General features: G+C 45.4%; 1 protein-coding gene and 1 long non-coding RNA gene across 5 annotated transcripts; one reads left to right on the forward strand and one right to left on the reverse strand.

The window, feature by feature from the left end:
- Positions 1-26978, forward strand: LOC140547930 (SUN domain-containing protein 2-like). Of its 4 annotated transcripts, none has more exons than XM_072671216.1 (19): positions 1-1197; positions 1398-2425; positions 11225-11345; positions 11803-11942; positions 12140-12316; positions 13294-13353; positions 13458-13551; positions 14732-14793; positions 14892-15013; positions 15173-15286; positions 16243-16296; positions 16602-16648; positions 17079-17229; positions 17339-17560; positions 19130-19214; positions 19593-19708; positions 20263-20430; positions 20521-20610; positions 21401-26978. In XM_072671216.1, exons 2-19 carry the CDS (start codon positions 2398-2400, stop codon positions 21506-21508), a joined length of 1959 nt encoding a protein of 652 aa, XP_072527317.1. In that variant the 5' UTR covers positions 1-1197; positions 1398-2397; the 3' UTR covers positions 21509-26978. The 4 variants fall into 4 exon arrangements, with proteins under 4 accessions (XP_072527317.1, XP_072527316.1, XP_072527315.1 ...); XM_072671215.1 differs by having other exon boundaries at positions 1-1154; positions 1310-2425; XM_072671217.1 differs by lacking the exon at positions 1-1197 and having other exon boundaries at positions 1398-1433; positions 1473-2425.
- LOC140547932 (uncharacterized) lies at positions 13290-15170 on the reverse strand. The gene is made up of 3 exons (XR_011978528.1): positions 15081-15170; positions 14695-15005; positions 13290-13356 (listed from the first exon to the last, which is right to left on the reverse strand). It is a non-coding gene; the product is annotated as an uncharacterized lncRNA (long non-coding RNA).

Genomic DNA, 26978 nt, shown 5'->3' on the forward strand with positions numbered 1-26978 from the left:
TCATTGATTGGTTCATTGATTGTTAGAACTATTGACTGACCATAGGTCCATAGATGCAAAGTTGAGAAGAACTAGAGCTTGCAGGAATGCCCAGCGTCTCCGACCACCAGTCCTGCAGTTGACCTTGCCAGCATCGTTTTGTGAACCGATGAACCCGTGCAGTGCAGGTGGATTACAGGACGTCTGCTGGGAAACACAGCTCTAGGATGTTTCGAGAGTGTGTGTGTTTTTGGCTCAGGGTGTGTTTAGAGATCATGGCAACACCATTAGAAAGATAAAGATCACGGCAGCAGTATTTCACGCTGCAGTGTGAGTTACGAGCGAACAGTGGGGCCGCGGGGGAGTGCAGATGATGCACTTACACATCCATAAATTCCAAAAGTGTCCTGGCCAAGCGAACTCTGAGAGCGCTGCCTTCACCTCGACTCCCTTCACCCTGAATCCCCCCACCCCCGGAGAACCCACCAACTCCCCGAGCATGGCTTTACGCGCCAGGCGCAGGACGGTTGCTTTCTTGCATGAATAGATCTTTCTAGCAAACGAGGACAGGTCGACCCAAACGGCGAGGGGTCAGGCCAACTTTCCAGCCGCAGTGTCTATTTGTGGAGCGGCCTGAAGGCCTCCGCTGGCTCGCTGACATGCTAACATAAACGCGCTAGCATCTTCACGCCAAACCTGGAGTCCAGCAGCGCCAAGGTCAACATCCCACGGACAGACACACACTCTCACGGAGACAAAATAGGGCTTGGCCTTTGCCCTGAGGATGAAACACTGAGATCAAACATCCTCAAACACTCAAACTCTAAAACTGCAAAGCTAAACGGCGCTGAAGCACATCCTCCCTTATACGGCCACTTTATTAGAAACGGCTGTCTGCCTCCACCAGATGGGTCATGCGTTGATCCATAGTTTGCGGTAGTTTCCAATAAAGTGGCCAGTGAGTGAAAGCACAAAAGGTAGGTGTTTCCAATAAAGTGGCCAGTGAGTGGAAGCACAAAAGGTAGGTGTTTCCAATAAAGTGGCCAGTAATAAAGCACAAGGTAGGTGTTTCCAATAAAGTGGCCAAGGGAGCACAAGGTGGGTGTTTCTAATAAAGTGGCCAAGGAAGCAAAAGGTAGGTGTTTCCAATAAAGTGGCCAGTGATAAAGCACAAGGTAGGTGTTTCCAATAAAGTGGCCAAGGGAGCACAAAAGGTCGGTGTTTCCAATAAAGTGGCCAAGGGAGCACAAGGTAGGTGTTTCTAATAAAGTGACCAAGGAAGCAAAAGGTAGGTGTTTCCACTAAAGTGGCCAGTAAGTAGATGCACAAGGTAGGTGTTTCCGATAAAGTGGCCAGTAAGTAGATGCACAAGGCAGTTGTTTCTGATAAAGTGGCCAGTGAGAAAGCACAAAAGGTAGGTGTTTCCAATAAAGTGGCCAGTGATAAAGCACAAGGTAGGTGTTTCCAATAAAGTGGCCAAGGGAGCACAAAAGGTCGGTGTTTCCAATAAAGTGGCCAGTGAGTGGAAGTAGGGGGTTCTGAACCGCAGTGCTCTTTTCATTGCCTACTAAATTGTAACACAGCTCAATGTCGCCCCCGTGTGACCGAAAGGCTGAAGTGCAGCTGCCTTGCCTGCAGCAGATATAGTTATGGTGTTGGTACCAGATCCCACAGGACACCTTCAGATGCTCAAAGGCTCAAACCCATTGATTTTGGACTGGTGTAGGAGCGCCCTCTAGCGCCTGACTGCAGCAAGGTCAGCAGAAACCGAGTTAACGTCTAAATAAGGAAAATAACAAGTTAATTCAGGGCTAATTTATTTGTTTTGGCATATATTAGTAATATGTATATATGTATATTTATATTATAAGTTTTGCCTAATTTTATATTTTGCCTTATTAATGCCTATTTCTATGTTTTTATTAATTTTATTTTCATTTTTATTCATTTTTAATGTTTCATTAATTAGTTTCTTTATTCGTGATTTTATTTATGCAATCAAACGCATGTCATATTTTTTTATTAGATGTTAGACAAATTTTAACGTCTTTAAAACCTCTAAAAACGTTGAACGTTCAGCGACGTGCACCGAGCAGGGCGCAGTAGTTGTAGTAGCCGCGCTCTGCCGCCAGAGGGGGCGCGATGTCGCTCCGCTGCTCCTTTCGAAAACAAACGCAGGGCTCCGGAGAGGCGGAGCTCCGAGCTGCCGCTTCCTCCCAACTGTCACTGCGTTTCAGCGGCGGCTCTGTTCCTCTGCCGCGGCCCGGACTGCCCCCCCGCCCGGTACCGGAGTGGTAATCAGCAGCGTTATCAGCAGCGTTAGGCGGCGTGTGTGCCTGGAGGAGGAGTTTCTGAGGAAGCCGAGGCTGGTGGTGTCTATATCTGGTGGGAGCAGCAGCGCTGAGGACGGGCAGGAGGATGCCGCAGACAGAAGCAGAGCAGGGCGGTAAGAGCTCCTCCCGCTCCCCGCCTGTCTGAGCGCGGAGCCGGGCTGTCTGCCTGTGGGTCACCCGCTAGCTTTGGGTCCAACAGTACAGTGTAACGAGTGTGTGTGTGTGTGTGTGTGTGTGTGTGTGTGTGTGAGTGTGTGTGTGAGTGTGTGTGTGTGTGTGTGTGTGTGTGTGTGTGTGTGTGTGTGACCCATGGCATGCACAGCAGCAAAGTGGCAGGGTTTAGTGTGCCCGGCCTGAACAGTTGGCAGTTATCAAGTGTGTGTGTGTTTGAGAGTGTGTGAGAGAGTGTGTGTGTGTGTGAGTGTGTGTGTGTGTGAGTGTGTGTGTGAGTGTGTGTGTGTGTGAGTGTGTGTGTGAGTGTGTGTGTGAGTGTGTGTGTGTGTGTGTCTTGCTTTTAAATACTTACTTAAACGTGAGTCAGTCCAATGTTATGTCTCTCTCTCTCTGTCCCTCTCTCTCTGTCCCTCTCTCTGTCCCTCTCTCTCTGTCCCTCTCTCTCTGTCCCTCTCTCTGTCTCTGTCTCTCTCTGTCCCTCTCTCTCTCTCTGTCCCTCTCTCTCTCTCTGTCTCTCTCTGTCCCTCTCTGTCCCTCTCTCTCTGTCTCTCTCTGTCCCTCTCTCTCTGTCTCTCTCTGTCCCTCTCTGTCCCTCTCTCTCTGTCTCTCTCTGTCCCTCTCTCTCTGTCTCGCTCTGTCCCTCTCTGTCCCTCTCTCTCTCTCTGTCCCTCTCTCTCTGTCCCTCTCTCTGTCCCTCTCTCTCTGTCCCTCTCTCTGTCCCTCTCTCTCTGTCCCTCTCTCTGTCTCTGTCTCTCTCTGTCCCTCTCTCTCTCTCTGTCCCTCTCTCTCTCTCTGTCTCTCTCTGTCCCTCTCTGTCCCTCTCTCTCTGTCTCTCTCTGTCCCTCTCTCTCTGTCTCTCTCTGTCCCTCTCTGTCCCTCTCTCTCTGTCTCTCTCTGTCCCTCTCTCTCTGTCTCGCTCTGTCCCTCTCTGTCCCTCTCTCTCTCTCTGTCCCTCTCTGTCCCTCTCTCTCTGTCTCTCTCTCTCTCTGTCCCTCTCTCTCTCTGTCTCCCTCTCTCTCTCTCTCTCTCTCTCTCTCTCTCTGTCCCTCTCTCTGTCTCTGTCTCTCTCTGTCCCTCTCTCTCTCTCTGTCCCTCTCTCTCTCTCTGTCTCTCTCTGTCCCTCTCTGTCCCTCTCTCTCTGTCTCTCTCTGTCCCTCTCTCTCTGTCTCTCTCTGTCCCTCTCTGTCCCTCTCTCTCTGTCTCTCTCTGTCCCTCTCTCTCTGTCTCGCTCTGTCCCTCTCTGTCCCTCTCTCTCTCTCTGTCCCTCTCTGTCCCTCTCTCTCTGTCTCTCTCTCTCTCTCTCTGTCCCTCTCTCTCTGTCCCTCTCTCTCTCTGTCTCCCTCTCTCTCTCTCTCTCTCTCTCTCTCTCTCTGTCCCTCTCTCTGTCTCTCTCTGTCTCTCTCTGTCCCTCTCTCTCTGTCTCTCTCTGTCCCTCTCTCTCTGTCCCTCTCTGTCCCTCTCTCTCTGTCTCTCTCTCTCTCTCTCTGTCCCTCTCTCTCTCTGTCTCCCTCTCTCTCTCTCTCTCTCTCTCTCTCTCTCTGTCCCTCTCTCTGTCTCTGTCTCTCTCTGTCTCTCTCTGTCCCTCTCTCTCTGTCTCTCTCTGTCCCTCTCTCTCTGTCCCTCTCTGTCTCTCTCTGTCCCTCTCTCTGTCTCTCTCTGTCTCTCTCTGTCCCTCTCTCTCTGTCCCTCTCTCTCTCTGTCTCCCTCTCTCTCTCTCTCTCTCCTCTCTCTCTCTCTCTCTCTCTCTTTACTCTCTCTCTCTATCCCTCTCTCTCTCTCTGTCTCCCTCTCTGTCTCTCTATCCCTCTCTCTCTCTCTCTCTCTCTCTCTCTCTCTCTCTCTCTCGCTCTCTCAGTTTCAGCTCTTCCTCTGGTGCTTTTTGTGGTTTGTGTGCCCTTCAAGGCTGTGGTGTGAGTGTGAGTGTGTGAGTGAGTGTGTGTGTGAGTGTGTGTGTGTGTGTGTGTGTGTGTGTGTGTGTGTGTGTGTGTGCGTGCGAACAGGCAGCTTGGTCCAGCCCACTGTTCATTTTCAAATTATGGCATTTCTACATATCTGGTGTGTGTGTGTGTGTGTGTGTGGAGTTTTAACTGATGTTTACAACTGGTATGTAAATAAAAGAGAGAGAGTAGAGGAGGAGAAATGAGGAGAGAGTAGAAATGAGGAGAGAGTAGAAATGAGGAGAGAGTAGAGGAGGAGAAATGAGGAGAGAATAGAGGAGGAGAAATGAGGAGAGAGTAGAAATGAGAAATGAGGAGAGGAGGAGAAATGAGGAGAAAGTAGAGGAGGAGAAATGAGGAGAGAGTAGAAATGAGGAGAGAGTAGAGGAGGAGAAATGAGGAGAGAGTAGAGGAGGAGAAATGAGGAGAGAGTAGAAATGAGGAGAGAGTAGAGGAGGAGAAATGAGGAGAGAGTAGAGGAGGAGAAATGAGGAGAGAGTAGAAATGAGGAGAGAGTAGAGGAGGAGAAATGAGGAGAGTAGAGGAGGAGAAATGAGGAGAGAGTAGAAATGAGGAGAGAGTAGAGGAGGAGAAATGAGGAGAGTAGAGGAGGAGAAATGAGGAGAGAGTAGAAATGAGGAGAGAGTAGAGGAGGAGAAATGAGGAGAGAGTAGAAATGAGGAGAGAGTAGAGGAGGAGAAATGAGGAGAGAGTAGAGGAGGAGAGAGTAGAGGAGGAGAAATGAGGAGAGAGTAGAGGAGGAGAAATGAGGAGAGAGTAGAAATGAGGAGAGAGTAGAAATGAGGAGAGAGTAGAGGAGGAGAAATGAGGAGAGAGTAGAGGAGGAGAAATGAGGAGAGAGTAGAAATGAGGAGAGAGTAGAGGAGGAGAAATGAGGAGAGAGTAGAGGAGGAGAAATGAGGAGAGAGTAGAAATGAGGAGAGAGTAGAGGAGGAGAAATGAGGAGAGTAGAGGAGGAGAAATGAGGAGAGAGTAGAAATGAGGAGAGAGTAGAGGAGGAGAAATGAGGAGAGTAGAGGAGGAGAAATGAGGAGAGAGTAGAAATGAGGAGAGAGTAGAGGAGGAGAAATGAGGAGAGAGTAGAAATGAGGAGAGAGTAGAGGAGGAGAAATGAGGAGAGAGTAGAGGAGGAGAGAGTAGAGGAGGAGAAATGAGGAGAGAGTAGAGGAGGAGAAATGAGGAGAGAGTAGAAATGAGGAGAGAGTAGAAATGAGGAGAGAGTAGAGGAGGAGAAATGAGGAGAGAGTAGAGGAGGAGAGAGTAGAGGAGGAGAAATGAGGAGAGAGTAGAGGAGGAGAAATGAGGAGAGAATAGAGGAGGAGAAATGAGGAGAGAGTAGAAATGAGAAATGAGGAGAGGAGGAGAAATGAGGAGAAAGTAGAGGAGGAGAAATGAGGAGAGAGTAGAAATGAGGAGAGAGTAGAGGAGGAGAAATGAGGAGAGAGTAGAGGAGGAGAAATGAGGAGAGAGTAGAAATGAGGAGAGAGTAGAGGAGGAGAAATGAGGAGAGAGTAGAGGAGGAGAAATGAGGAGAGAGGAAAAATGAGGAGAGAGGAGAAATGAGGAGAGAGTAGAGGAGGAGAAATGAGGAGAGAGTAGAGGAGGAGAAATGAGGAGAAATGAGGAGAGAGTAGAAATGAGGAGAGAGTAGAGGAGGAGAAATGAGGAGAGTAGAGGAGGAGAAATGAGGAGAGAGTAGAAATGAGGAGAGAGTAGAGGAGGAGAAATGAGGAGAGTAGAGGAGGAGAAATGAGGAGAGAGTAGAAATGAGGAGAGAGTAGAGGAGGAGAAATGAGGAGAGAGTAGAAATGAGGAGAGAGTAGAGGAGGAGAAATGAGGAGCGAGTAGAAATGAGAAATGAGGAGAGGAGGAGAAATGAGGAGAGAGTAGAGGAGGAGAAATGAGGAGAGAGTAGAAATGAGGAGAGAGTAGAGGAGGAGAAATGAGGAGAGAGTAGAGGAGGAGAAATGAGGAGAGAGTAGAGGAGAAATGAGGAGAGAGTAGAAATGAGGAGAGAGTAGAGGAGGAGAAATGAGGAGAGAGTAGAAATGAGGAGAGAGTAGAGGAGGAGAAATGAGGAGAGAGTAGAAATGAGAAATGAGGAGAGGAGGAGAAATGAGGAGAGAGTAGAGGAGAAATGAGGAGAGAGTAGAAATGAGGAGAGAGTAGAGGAGGAGAAATGAGGAGAGAGTAGAGGAGGAGAAATGAGGAGAGAGTAGAGGAGAAATGAGGAGAGAGTAGAGGAGGAGAAATGAGATGAGGAGGAGAAATGAGGAGAAATGAGGAGAGGAGGAGAAATGAGGAGAGTAGAGGAGGAGAAATGAGGAGAGAGTAGAAATGAGGAGAGAGTAGAGGAGGAGAAATGAGGAGAGAGTAGAGGAGGAGAAATGAGGAGAGAGTAGAAATGAGGAGAGAGTAGAGGAGAAATGAGGAGAGAGTAGAAATGAGGAGAGAGTAGAGGAGGAGAAATGAGGAGAGAGTAGAAATGAGGAGAGAGTAGAGGAGGAGAAATGAGGAGAGAGTAGAAATGAGGAGAGAGTAGAGGAGGAGAAATGAGGAGAGAGTAGAAATGAGGAGAGAGTAGAGGAGGAGAAATGAGGAGAGAGTAGAGGAGGAGAAATGAGGAGAGAGTAGAAATGAGGAGAGAGTAGAGGAGGAGAAATGAGGAGAGAGTAGAAATGAGGAGAGAGTAGAGGAGGAGAAATGAGGAGAGAGTAGAGGAGGAGAAATGAGGAGAGGAGGAGAAATGAGGAGAGAGTAGAGGAGGAGAAATGAGGAGAGAGTAGTGGAGGAGAAATGAGGAGAGAGTAGAGGAGGAGAAATGAGGAGAGAGTAGAGGAGGAGAAATGAGGAGAGGAGGAGAAATGAGGAGAGAGTAGAAATGAGGAGAGAGTAGAGGAGGAGAAATGAGGAGAGAGTAGTGGAGGAGAAATGAGGAGAGAGTAGAGGAGGAGAAATGAGGAGAGGAGGAGAAATGAGGAGAGAGTAGAGGAGGAGAAATGAGGAGAGAGTAGTGGAGGAGAAATGAGGAGAGAGTAGAGGAGGAGAAATGAGGAGAGAGTAGAGGAGGAGAAATGAGGAGAGGAGGAGAAATGAGGAGAGAGTAGAAATGAGGAGAGAGTAGAGGAGGAGAAATGAGGAGAGAGTAGAAATGAGGAGAGAGTAGAGGAGGGGAGAGGAGGAGAAATGAGGAGAGAGTAGAGGAGGAGAAATGAGGAGAGAGTAGAGGAGGAGAAATGAGGAGAGAGTAGAGGAGGAGAAATGAGGAGAGAGGAAAAATGAGGAGAGAGGAGAAATGAGGAGAGAGTAGAGGAGGAGAAATGAGGAGAGAGTAGAGGAGGAGAAATGAGGAGAAATGAGGAGAGAGTAGTGGAGGAGAAATGAGGAGAGGAGAAATGAGGAGAGAGTCGGTGAGATGATGGAGGAGAAAGTGGGGGAGAAAGTGGAGGAGTGAGCGGAGGAGTGAGCGGAGGAGAGGGTGGAGTTTAGGGTCTGCAGGTATTCTGCTAAAGCCTGATTGGGCTCAGTGAGGCTCAGTGAAGGAGGCTAATGGTGATTAAGCAGGAAAGGCCTGTAGCTCATGATGTTGGTCAGGTGAGGCTCTGCTGGGCTCAGGCTGAGAGATTAGCCACATTTCTGCTGAGGTATTTTAGCTCACAGAGGCCACATCAGCTAGCATTTAGCACCATACGGTGATTAGCATGCTAACTGCCGTCTCCTGCCGTGTTTATCGTGAAGATTAGCCTGTTAGCCTGTGGATAACGATGCAGCTACGACAGTGGCTGGTGTAGGTAGTGGTGACGGTTGTTGGCATAGCAACACTGCATCACTTCCTATTAGTACAAAACGGGTCACTATGTTAATATTCAGTGTACTAACCTCCCAAACCCGCACTATTAACATTAGCATATAGCATGTAGCTATGTGTTCGTCAAACAGTTAGCCATCCGGCTAACGGGCTAATTGTCATGGCTAGCAGGGCATGACAACCTGTAGTTTTAGGCCAAATTAGCCCAGTAGTGGCCTGAAGGCTCCTTGAACAAGGCTGTGTCCCAATAGTATTATTAGTATTAGTATATGCAATTGGGACACAGCCTTGTTCAAGGAGCCTTCAGGCCACTACTGGGCTAATTTGGCCTAAAACTACAGGTTGTCATGCCCTGCTAGCCATGACAATTAGCCAGTTAGCTGGACTGCTAACTGTTTGATGCAGTGCTCGAGCTTTCCCAGGGGCTAATCTGACGCTAGCGGACAGCGGCATGCGGGCTCAGATCAGATGGAGATTAGGGATTAGGGATTACGGCATTAGGGATTACAGGAGGCCGGGGAGGGGGAACCTGAGGGCACTCCAAGCAAACACTGAGCATCTACTACCTACACTCCGAGAGAGGCCTCAGAGAGCTCTCTCTGGATCTAGCCAGGCTGATCGTCACCAATCAATCAATCAATCAATCAATCAATTAATCAATCACCTAATTTTAGTAATAAATGTTATAGGAAATGTTTTTTAATTTTTTCTATTTTATTTTATAAACGATGATTAAAGACATTTCTTCAGTTGTGTGAGTTTAGTTAGATCACCTCCAGTAGTGAAATTAATAAAAATAATAAATAAATAAATACATTTTAAAATCAAATCTTAATTAAAATGTTAATTAAGATAAAAAAAAATAAAGAATTGAAAAAATATTTGATACAAAAAATTAAGTTATTAATCATAGTAATCCCATTTAAGAGTAACATCTAATTTAATTAAATCCTAAAATATGTACATATTTTTCATAAATAAAAAAGTAATTAAATTAATTATATTTGTATTTTATTGGATTTATTCTTTATTATTTTATTTTATATAAAAAAAAATGATTTGGCTTCTACTTGAATGTTTTTGATCTCGTTTGATTTTGGTTTTCCAGGTTTGTAATATTTCTGCCAGCATGTTGTCGAGTGTGTGTGTATGTGTGTGTATGTGTGTGTATGTGTATGTGTGTGTGTGTGTGTGTGTGTGTGTGTGTGTGTGTGTCTCATTAATCTAATTTACCTCCTCTCCCGTCACTGTGAGCACATGATGAGGGCTGCTGAGGTCCTGAAAGCTTTGTGGTAATGAGTAAATAAGTAAATGCAGTAAATGGAAGACACACTGCTCAGGAGGTGTGTGTGTGTGTGTGTGTGTGTGTGTGTGTGTGTGTGGGCACTCGCCAGGGCAGCGGTGTAGGTTGGTTCCCTCTTTTAAAAGTAAACAGTGGTTAAAGAACTTGTGCCCACTTTCCAGACTTCAGCTCGGCCTTATGAGCCGATAGAGCTGTGTGTGTGTGTGTGTGTGTGTGTGTGTGTGTGTGTGTGTGTGTGTGTGTGTGTGTGTGTGTGTGCGCGCGCGCGCCGGAGTGAGTGGAGGTTGGACTCAGCCCGCTCAGCCCATAATATTAATAATCCAGTGAAAATCACACCATGAGTAAATATGTATTTTTAATAAAATCTCCATTTAAAAATTCGGTCCGATCTAATACAAGTACTTTAATGCAGATATCAATCATGTCTGATCCGAGGACCTTAATTCAGAGTATCAACCGATACTGATTCAGTCTAATCTGAGCTCCCTAACGCCAAGAACTGGCCAATACCGATCTGATACAGGTACCTTAATGCTAAGTATTGCTAATTATTGATCTAATCAATGTCAATGCTAAAATTGGGCAATAATGATCAATTCCGATCTGATTCAAATACTTCAATGCAGATACCGATCCTGTCTGATCTGAGTACCTTAATTCGGAGTATCAGCCGATACTGATCCAATCTGATCTGAGCACCTTTATGCTACAAGGTGAGCAATGATGATCAGGTCCAATCTGATTCGAGTACTTGTAATGTTAAGGATCAGCCAGTACCGATCCAGTCCAATCTGACCCAAGCATCTTAATGCTAAATATTAGCTGAAACCGATCTGATCTGCTTAATTCCACCTTAATTCTAACTATTAACCAATACCGATCCAATCTAATCCAAACACCCTAATGCCAAGAATCGGCCAATGTCGATCTGATCCAGGTACCTTAGTGCTAAGTATTGTCCGATACTGATCCAATCTGATCTGAGCACTTTAATGTTAAGAATCGGGCAATAATGATCAGTTCCGATCTGATCTTCAACATACTTCAATGCGGATACTGATCCAATCTGATCTGAGCACCTTTATGCTACAAGGTGAGCAATGATGATCAGGTCCGATCTGATATGAGTACTTGTAAAGTTTCAGCCAATACCGATCCAGTCCAATCTGACCCAAGCATCTTAATGCTAAATATTAGCTGATACTAATCTGATCCGCTTACCTTAATTCTAACTGTTGACCAATACCGGTCCAATCTAATCCAAACACCCTAATGCCAAGAATCTGATCTAATGCCAATACCGATCTGATCCAGGTACCTTAGTGCTAAGTATTGTCCGATACTGATCCAATCTGATCCAAGCACTTAGCAAAGCTAAGAATCGGGCAATAATGATACGATCCGTTTCGATTGGATTCAAGTACTTCAATGCAGATACTGATCCAATCTGATCTGCCTTAAAAATATCAACCAGTATCGGTCCAATCTAATCCGAGCACCTTAATGCGATGAATCGGCCAATACCAATCTGATCCGAGTACCTTAATGCTATGATTCGGGCAATAATGATCAGGTCCAATCTGACCCAAGCATCTGATACCGATCTGATCCGAGTACCTTAACACTAAGTATCGACCAATACCCATCCTCCGTTTCTCTTCTCCTGCAGAGATGTCGAGACGCAGCGCTAGGTTAGCGACGAGTCCCTACTATGCCCACGATGACGACGCTGCCAGCACCAGCTCTACCGAGTCTAACGGACACTTCACATACAGGGAGAGCCCCGTCAGGTGTGTGTGTGTGTGTGTGTGTGTATATATATATATATATATTTGGACAAAAGTATTGGGACACACCTCTTAATCATTGAATTCAGGTGTTGCATTAAGCCTTATTACCACGGGTGTATAAAACCAAGCCCCCTAGCCATGCAGTCTGCCTTTCCACACATTAGTGAAAGTATAGGTGGTTCCAAATAGGGGGCGCTACAGCTTTGCAGAGCCCCAGACCTGCTGCTGCTGTTAGAGCTCAGAGCAAAGGGGGACCAGCTCCATATTAATAATGCCTATGGGTTTAGAATAGGAGGTCCTGTAGGTGGGTAAAATGAAGGCGTCCCAATACTTTTGTCCACATGATGCTTTAGCATTGGCACAAATTTGCATTACAGTAGTGGTTGTGGTCTTTCTCACTTCCTGTCTGTCTGCACATTGTCTGTCTGTCTCTCTCTCTCGCTCTCTGTCTCTCCAGGGTCTTCAAGAGGAAGACAGGTGGCCGCAAAGCAGGCGGGTCTTCCCGTGCCTCCAGCCGCGCCTCCAGCCACGCCGGCAGCGTTAGTGAGCTGCAGAGCCCGTACGCTCGCGAGGCCCTCAAATCCAACAGTGCCACGGGTCAGTGCTGATGACATCACAGCACAGAGCTCTGTTTATAAACACTTAATAACGTATCCGTATTTGATGGCGGCGGTCAAAAGCCGATCAGTACCAGGAGCCCTTCGACCCGCCATCCTTTAAGACGCACGGAAGGCGAGCGTCCATGCTAACTCATGTAGCTACTGATCTGACCGTAACCGGTACTGTGGTTCCAGGGTCGGGCTCGGTTCCGCGCGGTCCAAGCCAGAAGGTGGGTGTTCCTATGCGGCCGCAGAGCAGGACGGTGACCCCTCTGACCTCCAGCACCTCCACTGTCTTAGAGAAGCCGGACTTCTCCTCTGGATACTCTTCATCAGAGGACAACAACAACAGCCTGCCCATAAGCAGCGGCGGTAAGAGTGTGTGTGTGTGTGTGTGTGTGTGTGTGTGTGTGTGTGTGTGTGTGTGTGTGTGGGGGAGGAACTGCATGTGGGCTTGTGCGTGCGTTTTTGACCTAGCGTGTATGTAAGTGTATCCTGTCAGTGTGTGTATGCGTGTGTGTCTCACCACAACGTCGTCCTGTTTCCTGTCACTGCTGAGGTGCAACGTCCCAAATAGGCCATACACTCTAGGACAGGGGTCCCCGACCCTTCCCTGGGGGTCCCACTTCTCTGCTTGTTGTTGTTTCCCCTGCTTTGACACGCCCAGTTAACCCAGTAAATGCTAGTTAATGGGTAATTATAGGCACTAGGGAGTTTGTGCTGGGTGGTAGCTATGGGGTTTCTAGGTAGGTGCTATGGTGTTTCTGTGATGTTACTTTCTGGTCGCTAGGTGGTTGCTATGATATTTCTATGGTGTTACTTTCTGGTTGCTAGGTGGTTGCTGGGGTATTTCTATGGTGTTACTTACTGGTTGCTATGGTGTTTCTATGGGGTTACTTACTGGTTGCTATGGTGTTTCTTTGGCGTTACTTACTGGTTGCTTTGTGGTTGCTGTGGTGTTGCTTACTGGTTGCTAGGTGGTTGCTATGGTGTCCCAGACAGTCACCGGGCTGTTGCTATATAGGCACTAGGGTGTTTGTGCTGGGTGGTTGCTATGGGGTTTCTAGGTAGGCTTTATGGTATTACTTACTGGTTGCTATGGTGTTTCGATGTCGTTACTGTTGTATCCCAGGTAGTTGCTCTAATGTCTGAGGCAGTCGTCGGGCTGTTGCTATATAGGCACGCAGGGGTGTTTGTGCTGGGTGGTTGCTATGGGGTTTCTAGGTAGGCTCTATGGTCTTACTTACTGGTTGCTAGGTGGTTGCTATGGTGTTTCTATGTCGTTACTATAATTATGAAAGAGGGTGTGGAGAAGAGGCCGAGAGGTTTCAGCTGTCGATGTCTTCCAGGTTCCTCTCACTCTGTGGACGAGGCTGGGTTTGGGCTCCGAGACGTGCTGACTTCCCCAGGTCCTGAAATACACACACACCAATAAATAAATAAATACATAAATAAAGAATAAACCCCTAAATAAGGTGTGTGTGTGTGTGTGTGTGTGTGTGTGTGTGTTTAGGGCGTGCCCTCGCGATGCTGTATTGGTGGATGGGGACGGCCTGGTACAGTCTGACGTCCGGAATGTCCCTCATCAATGTTTCACTGCTCAGCAGGTAAGTGAATGGGTGTGTATGAAGATGCGTTTGTGTGTGTGTGTGTGTGTGTGTGTGTGTGTGTGTGTGTGCATATTTATGTAGAACTTCTCTGCATGTCCTTCTATAAGTACGTATTCATATCTCATATTTCACAGTAGTTCATGGTTCATAATAATAATATTAATACTTAATTATCATTAATAACCAGAACTGAAAACTCAGCTGAAGTAGTTCCCACTTCCAGGCCGTTGCTGGGCTGTTGCTACGTAGGCACTAGGGTATTTCTTTTGCTGGGTGGTTGCTATGGGGTTTCTAGGTAGTTGCTAGGTGGTTGCTATGGTGTTCTTATGTAGTTGCTGTTCTATTCCAGGAAGTTGCTATAGTGTCTCAGGCAGTTGCTGGGCTGTTGCTATGTAGGCACTAGGGTATTTCTTTTGCTGGGTGGTTGCTATGGGGTTTCTAGGTAGTTGCTAGGTGGTTGCTATGGTGTTCTTATGTAGTTGCTGTTCTATTCCAGGAAGTTGCTATAGTGTCTCAGGCAGTTGCTGGGCTGTTGCTACGTAGGCACTAGGGTATTTCTTTTGCTGGGTGGTTTCTATGGAGTTTCTAGGTAGTTGCTAGGTGGTTGCTATGTTTTTTTTTATGTAGTTGCTGTTCTATTCCAGGAAGTTGCTATAGTGTCTCAGGCAGTTGCTGGGCTGTTGCTATGTAGGCACTAGGGTTTTTTTATGCTGGGTGGTTGTAATGGGGTTTCTAAGTAGTTGCATACTCGTTGCTAGGTGGCTGCTATGGTGATACTTACTTACTGGTCACGATGGTCAGCTATGGTGTGTTTTAGCTAAGAGCTAGGTGGCTGCTATGGTACCCCAGGTGGTTTCTGTGGTGTTTCTGTGTCGTTGTTTTTGTATCCAAGGCAGTTGCTAGGCTGGAAATACAATGTCACTAGAGTGAAAATGAAAGTGTTGCGAGGTGGTTGCTATGGTGTTTTGTGTAGTTGCACTTGTTTCCCAGATAGTTGCTTTGATGTCTCAGGTAGTCACTAGCATGTAGCTATGGTGTATCTAGGTAGTTGGTGTGGCATTGCTAAGTGGTTGCTAGATGGCTGCTGTGATTGACCCCATTCATTCCTGTGTGTGTGTGTGTGTGTGTGTGTGTGTGTACCTGGGATGACCTCACTCTGCCCCCTGTTTGTCTGTAGGCGCACAGCGCATGTGAGGAAGGCTATCCTCCTGCTCCTCCTCCTCCTGCTGCTGGTTTTCGGTGAGTCTGCAGAGGCGTTCCTGAATGGTCCCAGTTGCCAGCTGTACTGGTGTCACTGGTGTTACTGGTGTTTACAGGTGTGTGGTTTCTGTGTGCAGGTCTGTGGTACTTCTATCCTTCGCTTAAGGCTCGGCTGTATCGCAGTGCACCTCGAAGCACGATGGCTCCGCCCACTCACACTCATGCATCTGTTCCACCCCCTGTTCGACCCCCTGTGGACGTGAGTACGGTCACCTACAGTCATACATACACTTTCATTCACTGGCCACTTTATCGGAAACACCCACCTTGTGCCTCCACCTACTGGCCATTTTATGGGTAACAGCCAGCGGTGGATCTGCTCTCATCACTGGCTCTGTGTCTCTGGCGCCCCCTGCAGGACAGCTTAGCCCGGGCAGGTCTGTCGGCTCTGAGGAATGAGATTTATGCTGATCTGCAGGAGCGCGAAGCCAAGTGGACGGAGAGCAGAGCCCGAGAGATGGACAACGTGCTGGTGAGGGGGGGGGGTTGGGGGTCTCGAGAGGGTTTGTGGGGGGTGAGAGACAGATAGGGAAAGAAAAGTGAGAGAGACAGATAAAGAGGAGGAGAGAGAGGATGGGAGAGGGAGGGAGAGAGATGGGGAGAGAGAGGGAGGATGATAAAGTGAGAGAGAGAGAGAGAGAGAAGGATGACAGAGTGTCACAGAGAGGGAGAGAGAAAGAGAGATACAGGATGGGAGAGAGAGAGAGAGAGAGAAGGATGAGAGTGAGTGAGAGAGCGAGAAGGATGACAGAGAATGACCGAGAGGGAGAGAGAGGTTGGGAGAGCGAGAGGATGGAAAAGAGAGGGAGGATGATAAAGTGAGTAAGAGAGAGAGAGAGAAGGATGACAGAGTGTGAGAGAGAGAGAGAGAGAGAGAGAGAGAGAGAAATAGGATGAGAGAGAGAGGGAGGGAGAGAACAAGAGGGAAAGAGAGAGAGAATGAGTGAATGAGAGAGGGAGAGAGAGAGAGTGAGAATAGAGAGAGAGTGAGAATAGAGAGAGTGTGAGTGAGTGAGAGAGTGTGAGTGAGTGAGTGAGAGAGTGTGAGTGAGTGAGTGAGAGAGAAGATGAGAGAGAGAGTGAGAGTGAGTGAGAGAGTGTGAGTGAGTGAGTGAGAGAAAAGATGAGAGAGTGAGTGAGAGAGTGAGTGAGTGAGAGAGAGTGAAAGAGAGAGTGAAAGAGAGAGTGAAAGAGAGAGTGAGAGAGAGAGTGAGAGAGAGAGTGAGAGAGAGAGTGAGTGAGAGAGAAGATGAGAGAGTGAGTGAGAGAGTGAGAGAGTGTGAGTGAGAAGATGAGAGAGAGAGTGAGAGTGAGTGAGAGAGAGTGAGTGAGAGAGAGTGAAAGAGAGAGTGAGTGAGTGAGTGAGTGAGTGAGTGAGAGAGAGAGAGAGAGAGAGAGGATGTGCTGAAGTGGTTTTCTGTTCCTCAGAGGGAGATTCAGCTGCTGAAACAAGATGAAGAAAAGCAGAAGCGCACACAGGAGGTGAGAACACACACACACACACACACACACACACACACACACACACCACACACCCACCTCACACACAGAGCGAGAGAGAGAGAGTCAGTCCTCAGTAATATTAATAGAACTTCTGAAAGTCAGAAAATGTATCAGCGATGTCACACCGCTTCCTGTTTACAGCGCCATGGCAACATCACACAGCACAGGAAGTGCACTGATAGAGGCGGGACCGGCCCAGTCGCACATATAGTCATCTAACCTGCTAACAGGAGTGTGTGTGTGTGCGTGTGTGTGTGTGTGTGCGTGTGTGCGCGTGTTTGCAGATGCTACAAGCTGATCTGCAGGACCTGAGGGTTCGAGTGGGAGGAGCGTGAGTGCATCATCCCTGTCCCCTCTATAGCTGTGTGTTAAAGGGGAAGTCCACCAGAGGTTCAAAAGCTGTGTATAATTCAGCGGTGGCGATGTGAACACTCGGTCCGAGCGGCTTTGGCGGGAGACGCTTCGTTGTGGAGAAACATGAGGAATCAGATTTCTTTACAGTGGTGGGGAATGGGACCAGGCGTCGCTGACATGACTATGACGCAGATACAGCCGTTTGACTGACTTTCCCCACCCACCAGTGACCCTGAATGTGTCTTCGGGGGGTTATATGTGATATTGACGAAGTTTTGGTGAAGTTTAAAAAAAAAAAGTTTTTAGGGGGTTTAATTTGATTAAGTAAAAGAATTTGGTGGACTTTCCCTTTTAATGCTCCTCAGGCCGCTGTGTGTGACTGTTGTGCTGTCTCTGTCTCCCCCTAGTGCTCACTCAGAGCACAACAGTGTGATGAAAGAGGAGCTGAGTGGAATCAAGCGGCAGATTTCTGATCTGAGATCGGACGTGTCCGGCCTCCGGTCATCCTCCGAGCTCCTCGCTCACAGACTGGATGTCCAGGAAGCTCAGAATGCCAAGGTAGAGCCTACACACACACACACACACACACATACTGTTTATTAGTGAAAGCAGTGTGATGTTGTTATTAATAATAATAATAATAATAAGTGTCTCTTCTCTGCTGCAGCTGAAGGCGGAGCTCTCTGATTGGCTGCTGCAGCAGCTGGCGGGGTCAGTGGGCTCCGAGCAGGGTGTAGTGATGCATGCTGACCTGCAGAGGGCACTGGAAGCCCTGGAAAAGAAAATAATGGACAGGCTGGGTGAAGAACGGGAGAGGGAGACGAGAGACGTGTGGAGGACCGTAGGAGAGACCCTGCAGGAAGAGGGGGCTGGAGCGGTCACTGTAAAGGTGTGTCTGAGAGTGTGTGTGAGAGTGTGTGAGTGTGTGAGTGAGAGTGTGTGTGTGTTCGCTCACCTATTAGTGGGGACACGTGCCCGGAGCGGTGGGCAGCCAGGGAGCAGAGAGGGTGAAGGGCCTTGCTCAAGGGCCCAGCAGGGTATCGAACCCACAACCCTGTCCCCGATAGCCCGGTGCTCTAACTAGCAACACCCAACCAACCACATGGGCTACCACAGCAACCACTAGACAACATTCTAGCAACCACCTGAGACACCCTAACAACCACTGAGCAACACCATTGCAACCACCTAGTTTACCATTGCAATTGCATAATAGCAACCACTTCGCCACCTAGCTACACCATAGCAACCACCTGGCAACACCATAGCAACTACATAGGAACCACTTAGCCACTCAATAGCAACTACTTCGCAATACCTTAGCAGTTACTCAGCAAGTTGGTAGCAACCATCTTGCAACAGCATACCAACCACTTAGCCACTCCGTGCCAGTCACCTAGCAACACATCTGCAACCACCTAGCAACGCTATAGCAACTCAAGAGCAACACTATAGCAACCACCTAGGTAACCATTGCAACGGCATAGCAACAATTTAGTCGCTAAATAGCAACTACGTCGCAATACTATATATATATAGCTTGCAACAGCATAGCAAATACATAGCAACCACTTAGCCAGTCACCTAGCAACCCCATAACAACTACGTAGCAAGCACTTTGCAACTCAACTGCAACCACCTAGCAACACTATAGAAACCTCATTAGTAACACCATAGCAACCACATAGCTACAGCATATAAACTACTTGGCATCGACTTAGCAATTCAATGGTAACCCACCTAGCAACATTTGCAGCTCAGTAGACTCTGCCTAGCTACACTATAGCAACCACCTACCAACACCAAAGCAACTACGTAGGAACCACATAGCAACACTTCTGCAAGTAGCAACTGAGTAGCAACCACCTAGCAACTCTATAGCAACTGCATAGCAGCCACTTAGCAACTCAATAGAATGTGCATAGCTACACCACAACAACTCAGTAACCACTTGACTACACCATTGCAACCACCTAGCAACACTATAGCAACTACATAGCAGCCACTTAGCAACTCAATAGAATCTGCATAGCTACACCATAGCAACTCAGTAACTACTTGACTGCACCATAGCAACCACCTAGCAACCACTTACTGATGCACATGTCTGAAGCTACATAGCGCCTTCATTCCGGATGCAGGGGGTCTTTAAGACGTCCCCTCCCATATTACACAAAGCTGCTCGTTCTAATGTCCATGTCCATTCTGACTCGTGGACATTCTTGTGTGAACGCTTGAGCGGCTCTTAAGACGAATGTCTGCCGTCTGTATATATAGTTCAGATACATTTGTCCCAAGTGGTGTGTGTGTGTGTGTGTGGCGAGTGTTTATGGGTGTGTGTTTTTCCCAGGACCTCGCCGAGCCGTGTTTATTGCCCACTTCTCCATTGTGGAGCGAACATGCCGTGCTGTTTACGCTGGGACGTAACGGGATGTGTTTATGCTGATTTATGTCGCAGGATGTGGAACGGATCGTCCAGAGGGCGCTGAGCCTCCACAGGGCCGACGGGGTCGGGATGGCCGACTACGCGCTGGAGTCCTCAGGTACTGCGGTGCATTGATGGTCAGCTTATCGTGGGGGGGCTGTAGATGCAGATGAGTCTGGGAAGGGGGTTTAATAGATCTCAGAACTTCTAGGAATCAGACGCTCCTCCAACATCGCCGCCGGGTCAAGGCCGGGTCAGGCCGTCCCAGCAAGATCAGGCCAAGAGCAGAACCACATGATGCTCCTCCCACAACTGAACACACACTAGTGATGACCCGAAGCGGTCCAATGAGACCCGGTCGTGTTACAATGCAATTAGGCGGGTGGTTTTAATGTTATGGCTATGGATTGGACGTGGACTAGGATTCAGAAACTCACAGTGTTTTTTTACTTTTGTGTGTGTGTGTGTGTGTGTGTGTGTGTGTGTGTGTGTTTAGGTGCTAGCGTGATAAACACCCGTTGCTCTGAGACGTATCACACCAGGACCGCCTGCCTCAGTCTGTTTGGAATCCCGCTGTGGTACCAGTCTGAAAGTCCCCGCACTGTGACCCAGGTAACCCTCTCGCTACCACTTAGCCACTCAATACCGGCCACCTAGCAGAGCCATAGCAACTCCATAGTAACTACTTAGCAACATTAAAGCAACTACTTCGCAATCACTTCAGCAGCTACTTAGCAACCCCGTAGCAGCCACCTAGTAGCACCATAGCGACTAAGTAGCTAGCCAGTCTAGCTACACCATAGCAACCACCTAGCAACACTATAGCAACTACTTGACAGCCATGTTGCAACTCCATGGAATCCGAATAGCTACACCATAGCAACCACCTGGTAACACTATAGCAACTACTCAGCAACTGAGTAGCAACACCTTACCAACAACATAGCAACACTATAGTGTATATAACTATTTGACAGCCACTTAATAGAATCTGAATAGCTACACCAAAGCAACCACCTAGCAACGCTATAGTGACCACTTAGTATTCAGTTGGCTACACCATAGCAACCACTTATTAACACCATGGCAACTGCCTGGAATTGGGAACCACTAAAGCTGTGTGTAAAAATGTGTGTGTGTGTGTGTGTGTGTGTGTGAAATTACAGCCGGAGCTGTACCCTGGTAAGTGCTGGGCCTTCCGTGGTTCTCAAGGCTTCCTGGTGATCTCTCTGTCCTACCCGGTGCGAATAACCCACGTTAGCCTGGAGCACGTTCCGCGGGTCCTCTCGCCGACAGGCCGCATCGACAGCGCTCCGAAGGACTTCGCTGTTTACGTGAGTCGATCGATCAGCACCGATTCCAAACTTTTGAACGGACTCAGGTTCGTCACATGGTCACGTTCCAGTCTTGGCTTGTTCCCGCAGGGGATGGCTGATGAGGACGCCGAAGGAAAACTTCTCGGAACGTTTACATACGACCACGATGGAGAACCCATCCAGACCTTCAGACTGCCGGTGAGAACACGGCACCCACACATACACAGTAACCTACCTGTGTAGTTTAATGCACATAGCAACCACTTCAGCAGCCATCTAGCAACACCATAGTAACCACCCACTCAGCAATGCTATCGCAACTTATTAGCAACGCTTTAGCAGCTCTTGAGTGACCAGCAATTAGCAATTCCGTAGCAATCGCCTAGCAACACCATAGCAACCACCTAGCAACACTATAGCAGCTCATAAGCGACCACTTAGCAACTCTGTAACTCGTATTAATTATTGTTATTAGAGCGTCATACTGGATATTAATGTTATTAGAGCTTCATACTGGATATTAATGATATTAGAACTTCATACTAGATATTAATGTTATTAGAGTTTCATACTGGATATTAATGTTATTAGAGTTTCATACTGAATATTAATGTTATTAGAGCTTCATACTGGATATTAATGTTATTAGAGCTTCATACTGGATATTAATGTTATTAGAACTTCATTCTGGATATTAATGTTATTAGAGCTTCATACCTGATATTAATGATATTAGAGCTTCATACTGAATATTAATGTTATTAGAGCTTCATACCTGATATTAATGATATTAGAGCTTCATACTGAATATTAATGTTATTAGAACTTCATACTGAATATTATTGTTATTAGAACTTCATTCTGGATATTAATGTTATTAGAGCTTCATACTGGATATTAATGTTATTAGAGCTTATGTTATACAGTATATGCTACAGTATTGCTGTGTACCGTGATATATTACAGTGTGGGCTGTTGTGTTTACCAGGATTTACAGAGTGAGGTTTATCAGCTGGTGGAGCTGCGGATCCTCAGCAACTGGGGTCACCCGGAGTACACCTGCATCTACCGCTTCAGGGTTCATGGACAGCCCTAGACCAACTGAGAGAGCGACAGCAGACAGAATATGAGAGAGAGAGAGAGAATTTTCAGTAAAAAAAAAAACAAACAAAAAAAACATCCTTCACTGGATTGCGTTCACAAAATTCCAAAATGCTGGATTCCGACAAGTGCATCATATCCGGACTGCTATATTACAACACCAGAACACACACCTGAACAAACCCAGGTATGAGGCGTAAGGATATGAACATGCAAAAAAAGAAAGAAAAAAAAACGTTAATATATAAATAGATCCGAAAACGTATTCCATGATGTGCACTATTTACTACAAACTCCAACGTACCTCTGATTTATTTATTAGCTGTGTTCCGTTTCTATCAATACAAAGTGTCTTCTAAAGGAATCATGTTACCAGAAAAAAATGCTAACGGGGTGGTAATAAATGATAGCTCATGGCCACTGATTAGCAAGATTAGCATCATTTGCATAATCTCAATCAGTAGTTTCTAACTTTAAATTGTCATTAATTGCATTAGCATTTGTTTTTTGGCAGTTTAACCTTTAAAAGCTTAGCTTGACAAAATGCTAAAGCTATTAACGTTTAAATTGCCGTTAATTAGCGTTTTTTTTTTTTTTTGTCAAGCTTCTTATTTAAAGGTGAAATTCCCCGGAAAGAGAGAGGTACCTTACCAAAGGCTGAGAGTTTACAAAAAGAAAGAACTAACTAAAAAATAAGGTTAGCTTCAGAGTTATTTTCGCTATTATAAGATATATTTAATAGGTTAAAAGTATGTACGAAATTATGTAAGATTATGTTATTATGTTATTATTATGTTAAAATATTTTTCAAGGACATATCTCGCATGGAAACGAGTACCTGGATACATCGAGCTAATTAAAACTACAGCAAGAATAAAATGGATAATGATTTTCCACCAGACTAGCCCGGCAAGTAAGTTACGACTTACGATGCATTTAATTGCAATTTAAGTATTTTATTAGCTACTAATCTCTAATTTGTTTATTAAATAGCACCTATTTAATAAACTAATTAGAGGCTATTTATTGTCATTTATTGTCAATAAGTTTTTTGTTGATTTATTGTTAATCAGTATCTGAAAACCATGACTGGTTTATGTTTTCCAATGAACATTTTAATGTTATGTTGCTATGGAAAAGTTTGTCAAAAAAAACGTATACAACTTTCCACTCAAAATCTTTAATCCGAATTTTGCTTCTTTAGTTTAGCGCTGCATTTATGACGCTAACGTTGCTAACAAGCACTAGAATAGAATATGTTTCTGTAAATACTCGAACCACGTCTGGCTCTTCTTTATTGTAAAAGAACTCACTTTATTTCTATATCAAATAAAATAATAAAAATATATATTTTTGTTTTATATTTGTTATATAACGAATTCCTGAAAATACATAGTTATTTTTGAAAACAAAATGGCATCACGTTATCTACACATCTATATACCGGTAATTTAAATACTTATCGGTTAATAGTTATTGTAAGAATTATTCGGCTAATGATACTTTTGTGGTTCAGCAATGAGAAATATTATGTAAATTCAATTATGTGGTTACAGTTTTGACTGGTCTTGCCTTACCATCATAGATGCAGAGGCGGAGTCAAACACTTACATGTTTGTAGTTTTAGCGACTAAAGGCTTTTGGGAAACTAAACAAAATTGACGTTTTTAATTTTACGTTGTTCCCAAATTTGTTCGTAAATTGCTACGTTTAATCTTTATCGGGAAATGCACACCTGAGTGACTATTGACTTCTAGCAACACTCATCGCTATCTTACACCCCGCCAACAGTCTATTTTTACGCGTTGTTTTAATAGCAACGCTACTTGCGAATATATCTACGCAGATAGCCGGAGTTTTTACGCCCAGTGATTAATTAAGAGACTTAGTACATACATTTTGCGTGTTTCGAGCCGTACCATGCATACTTTTCACGTCGTTACGATAGCAAAGACACACCGACACACTCGACTCGGCTAAAGATCGGTAAAATAGGGCCCTATTTTTTGTTATTAGCATTAGCCTCATAGCTTCGGTGCTAAACTCAAGTAAAATCTGGACACCAGGCCTGTCTTGGCAGAACCAGTACATTGTGTAAACAAGTCAACTCCGTAAAATTTATTTGACAAACTTTTCCTTCATGGTTGTCTTCGGAGAATGTATAGATTTATTTTGTTAGTTGCACTTATTACTTACAACCATTTTTAACCACTGCAATTTATAGCTTAACGCACAGATTTTTAATTAATGGCAAGACTTTGTGACTTTAGTTGAACCACCCATTATTAGCTAAAAGCTAAAGTTAGCAGAATGTAAAATATTTATGAAACTTTGTAGAAAAGCTGGGTTTACCCGCTTTAAATTACTCTGTACTGATTAGGGCTGCAACAACCACTCAACTTCATTCATAACGTTAATAATAATAATTTAAAAAAAAGCTAGAAAAATGAAATCACGCTAACAGTTAGTTAGCTTGAATATCTAACTACTGCGCTTCTCATTTACATCTGGTGGCTAACACAGGGGGGAAAGATGGTCAAAATGCGGCAAAAATATGGACTAAATTACTTTAAAATCCCTTTTTTTTACTTAAAAAAATAAAGTTTGTCAGAAATGTGCAGAAACGTGAGGAAACCTCAGCTAAAACCACTGTTAAACTGATGTACGAAGTTTTTAGCTCCATTTCAGTTAAGCAAACACAAAAAACGCTGCATTTTTAGCTAAACTACGCAGCGAAGTGGCTAAATGCTACTTAGCAGTCCTCAGATGTGCTAATGCTGCTAGCTGAGTTGCCATTAATTAGCCATATTTGTGTCAAGCTACTCCATTAAAGGTTGAATTCTTCTGATTAACGAGCACTTATAGCTAACATACTTACAGAGGTAGCTGTAAACATTAGCTTTGACTTAGCTGTTGAGTCTGAGATATATATTTAATGCGTAAATCGTGTGTAATTACGTAATTACAAGAACTACCGTTAGCGAAGCGAAGTGATTAGCTTCATTTTTGAGCTTATTAGTCCTCAGGGCAGCTATTGCTGCTAGCTGAGTTGCCGTTAATTAGCCTTTTTCTCTCAAGCTACTCCTTTAAAGGTTAATTCGTCTGATTAAAGAGCTTTTTCAGAAACGTCCGTAAACCTCCACCCTGAAGATTAGCTTCCGAAAAGCAACGTAAGACATTGTTGGTGTGGTCAGGAGGTGAAATCTCTGAGGAAAAAGAAGCTGTTTTCTGTGTGGACTAGCAGCATTAGCTTCCCCGAGGGCCGCTAAGTAGCATTTAGCCACTCAGCTGCGCAGTTTAGCCAAAAATGCAGCTCATTTTGACTTAGCTGTTGAGTCTAAGATACATATTTTTACATAATTTCAGTTATTAGCTGCATTTTGGCTAAACTGTTTAGCTGGGTGGCTAAACGCTACTTCTCAGTCCTCAGAGCTGCTAATGCTGCTAGCGGAGTTGCCATTAATTAGCCTTTTTCTGTCAAGCTACTGCTTTAAAGGGTGTTTTTTCTGATTAGAGAGCACTTATGGCTAACACAGCTGAGAGTTAGCTGTAAACATTAGCTTTGAGTTGACTTAGCTGTTGAGTATAAGATAAATATTTAGATTTAATGCATAAATTATGTATGCAATAATAAGAACTGCCATTAGCTGAAGAGATAAGCTGCATTTTTGAACTGCTCGGCTAAGTGACTAAATGCTACTTAACGATCCTCAGGGCAGCTAATTATGCTAGTCCACACAGAAACAGCTTCTTTTTCCCCTCAGAGATTTGACCTCCTGACCACACCAACAATGTCTTTGGTCGCTTTTTGGAAGCTAATCTTCAGGGTGGAGGTTTATAAAACTCAACTTCTGTGTTTACATGGATGGACGGACATTTCTGAAAAAAGAACAGTCGGTCGTTTGTTGCAGCCCTAGCGCTAACTCTTGCTTATCAGTTGTTAATCAGTTCATTAGCGGCGTATTAATCATGTTTGCTTGGCCCGGCAAAATCGACAAACACCGATACCGATATTAAAGGTATGGTTCGGTCGGTCATGCTAATCTTGCTAATAAGTAATGAAAATAAATGGTCACCAATTATACTCAATACTCAAACGGCATCATGCTAATTGCAGATCGCTCGTTTTCATTCGTTGTTAGCAACATTAGCATGTGTTTATGAGCTACGAATTATCGTCTGATGTCATTTTAGATATATATATTTGGTGTAAATGTTGTATCCCAGAAGTTTTACTTAAAAGGAAGTTACGATTGTTAGATCAGTATTTATATTATTTAAGCACTGGGGGCGGAGCTACCCACCATTCTTTGCGGCTTTGTTTTGTTTATGTAAACGTTGGTTTTCAAACTTTTAATTATAACAAGCCATTCTAATTATGCTAATTATGACTTTTGATGATTTGCCCATTTTTTCGCACGTTAATAAAGCGCTATTAGCGGCTAACTGCTATCTTGACAACGTCCATAAGGCTGCCCGACTCCAAAACTGGCCTTGCATGATGACACAGACTGACCCACCTGTGTGAATAATTTACACTACGTGGTCAAAAGTATCTGGACAATTTACAAAACGAGGGTATTGAAAAGGAGGGGCTGTGCGGCCCATTGGCTGCAGTAACGCCCTTGACTCTCCTAGGAAGGCTAGTCACTAGCTTTTGAACGATTTCGGAACGTTGCTGTGAGGATCTGATTGCACTCAGCCTTACAAGAGCATCATTGATGGTTCTGATGTTGGATCCAGCTCATCTTAAAGATGCTAGATGGATCTCCATCTCCAGAGTTCCACTGCTTCACAAGCCAAAGCTGGAACAGGTGTCCACAAACGTCTATAAAGGCTCATTCCAACGAGCGGCAGTCCAAGAAAGGCCTAGGTCTCCCTTTGTGTTGAGTTTGATTGTACACAGTTCAATATCGTGTTTATGCCAGATTGGATTCTGAAATGTTCATTAGAGGTGCAGCTGTGCTCCCTTGCTCCTGAGGGGAGCCAGAGTGCACTGCGGCGCCTTGAGATTGGAACAGGGCCGAGACTGCGTTTTCTCCCCTGCTGGGTTGGGGAGATGATGGCCGATATGACTGGCCGATTTTCTTTCTTTTTCCTGACCAAAGTGCTCTTTATCTCGTCGTCCAGTTTATGGCAGTTTGTGTACAATTCAAAAAGCTAACGTTTTTTTATTAGCGTTGCGTGAAAACCTCGTAACTCCAGAAGGACTTGTTTGTTGAAGGAGGGAAAAGTTAATGATATTTTTTAATTGGACGTTGTGCAACGAGTCATTTTGGACACTTTCCATTCGCCGTGATGGAAACAGAGGGCAGCTGCTGTTTACAAACAATAAAAGATGGGTAAATGGAGTAGCGAGGTTTCCGTATGCCGAGGATTGCTTCACCGTATGTATCTGAAGGCCGCCCTGTTGAGCGTATTGATCAGTTGTCTTCTTCCAATAATAAAAATGACTTTTTTACGAC

Source organism: Salminus brasiliensis, chromosome 25 (assembly GCF_030463535.1).
Source record: "Salminus brasiliensis chromosome 25, fSalBra1.hap2, whole genome shotgun sequence".
NCBI lineage: Eukaryota > Metazoa > Chordata > Actinopteri > Characiformes > Bryconidae > Salminus > Salminus brasiliensis.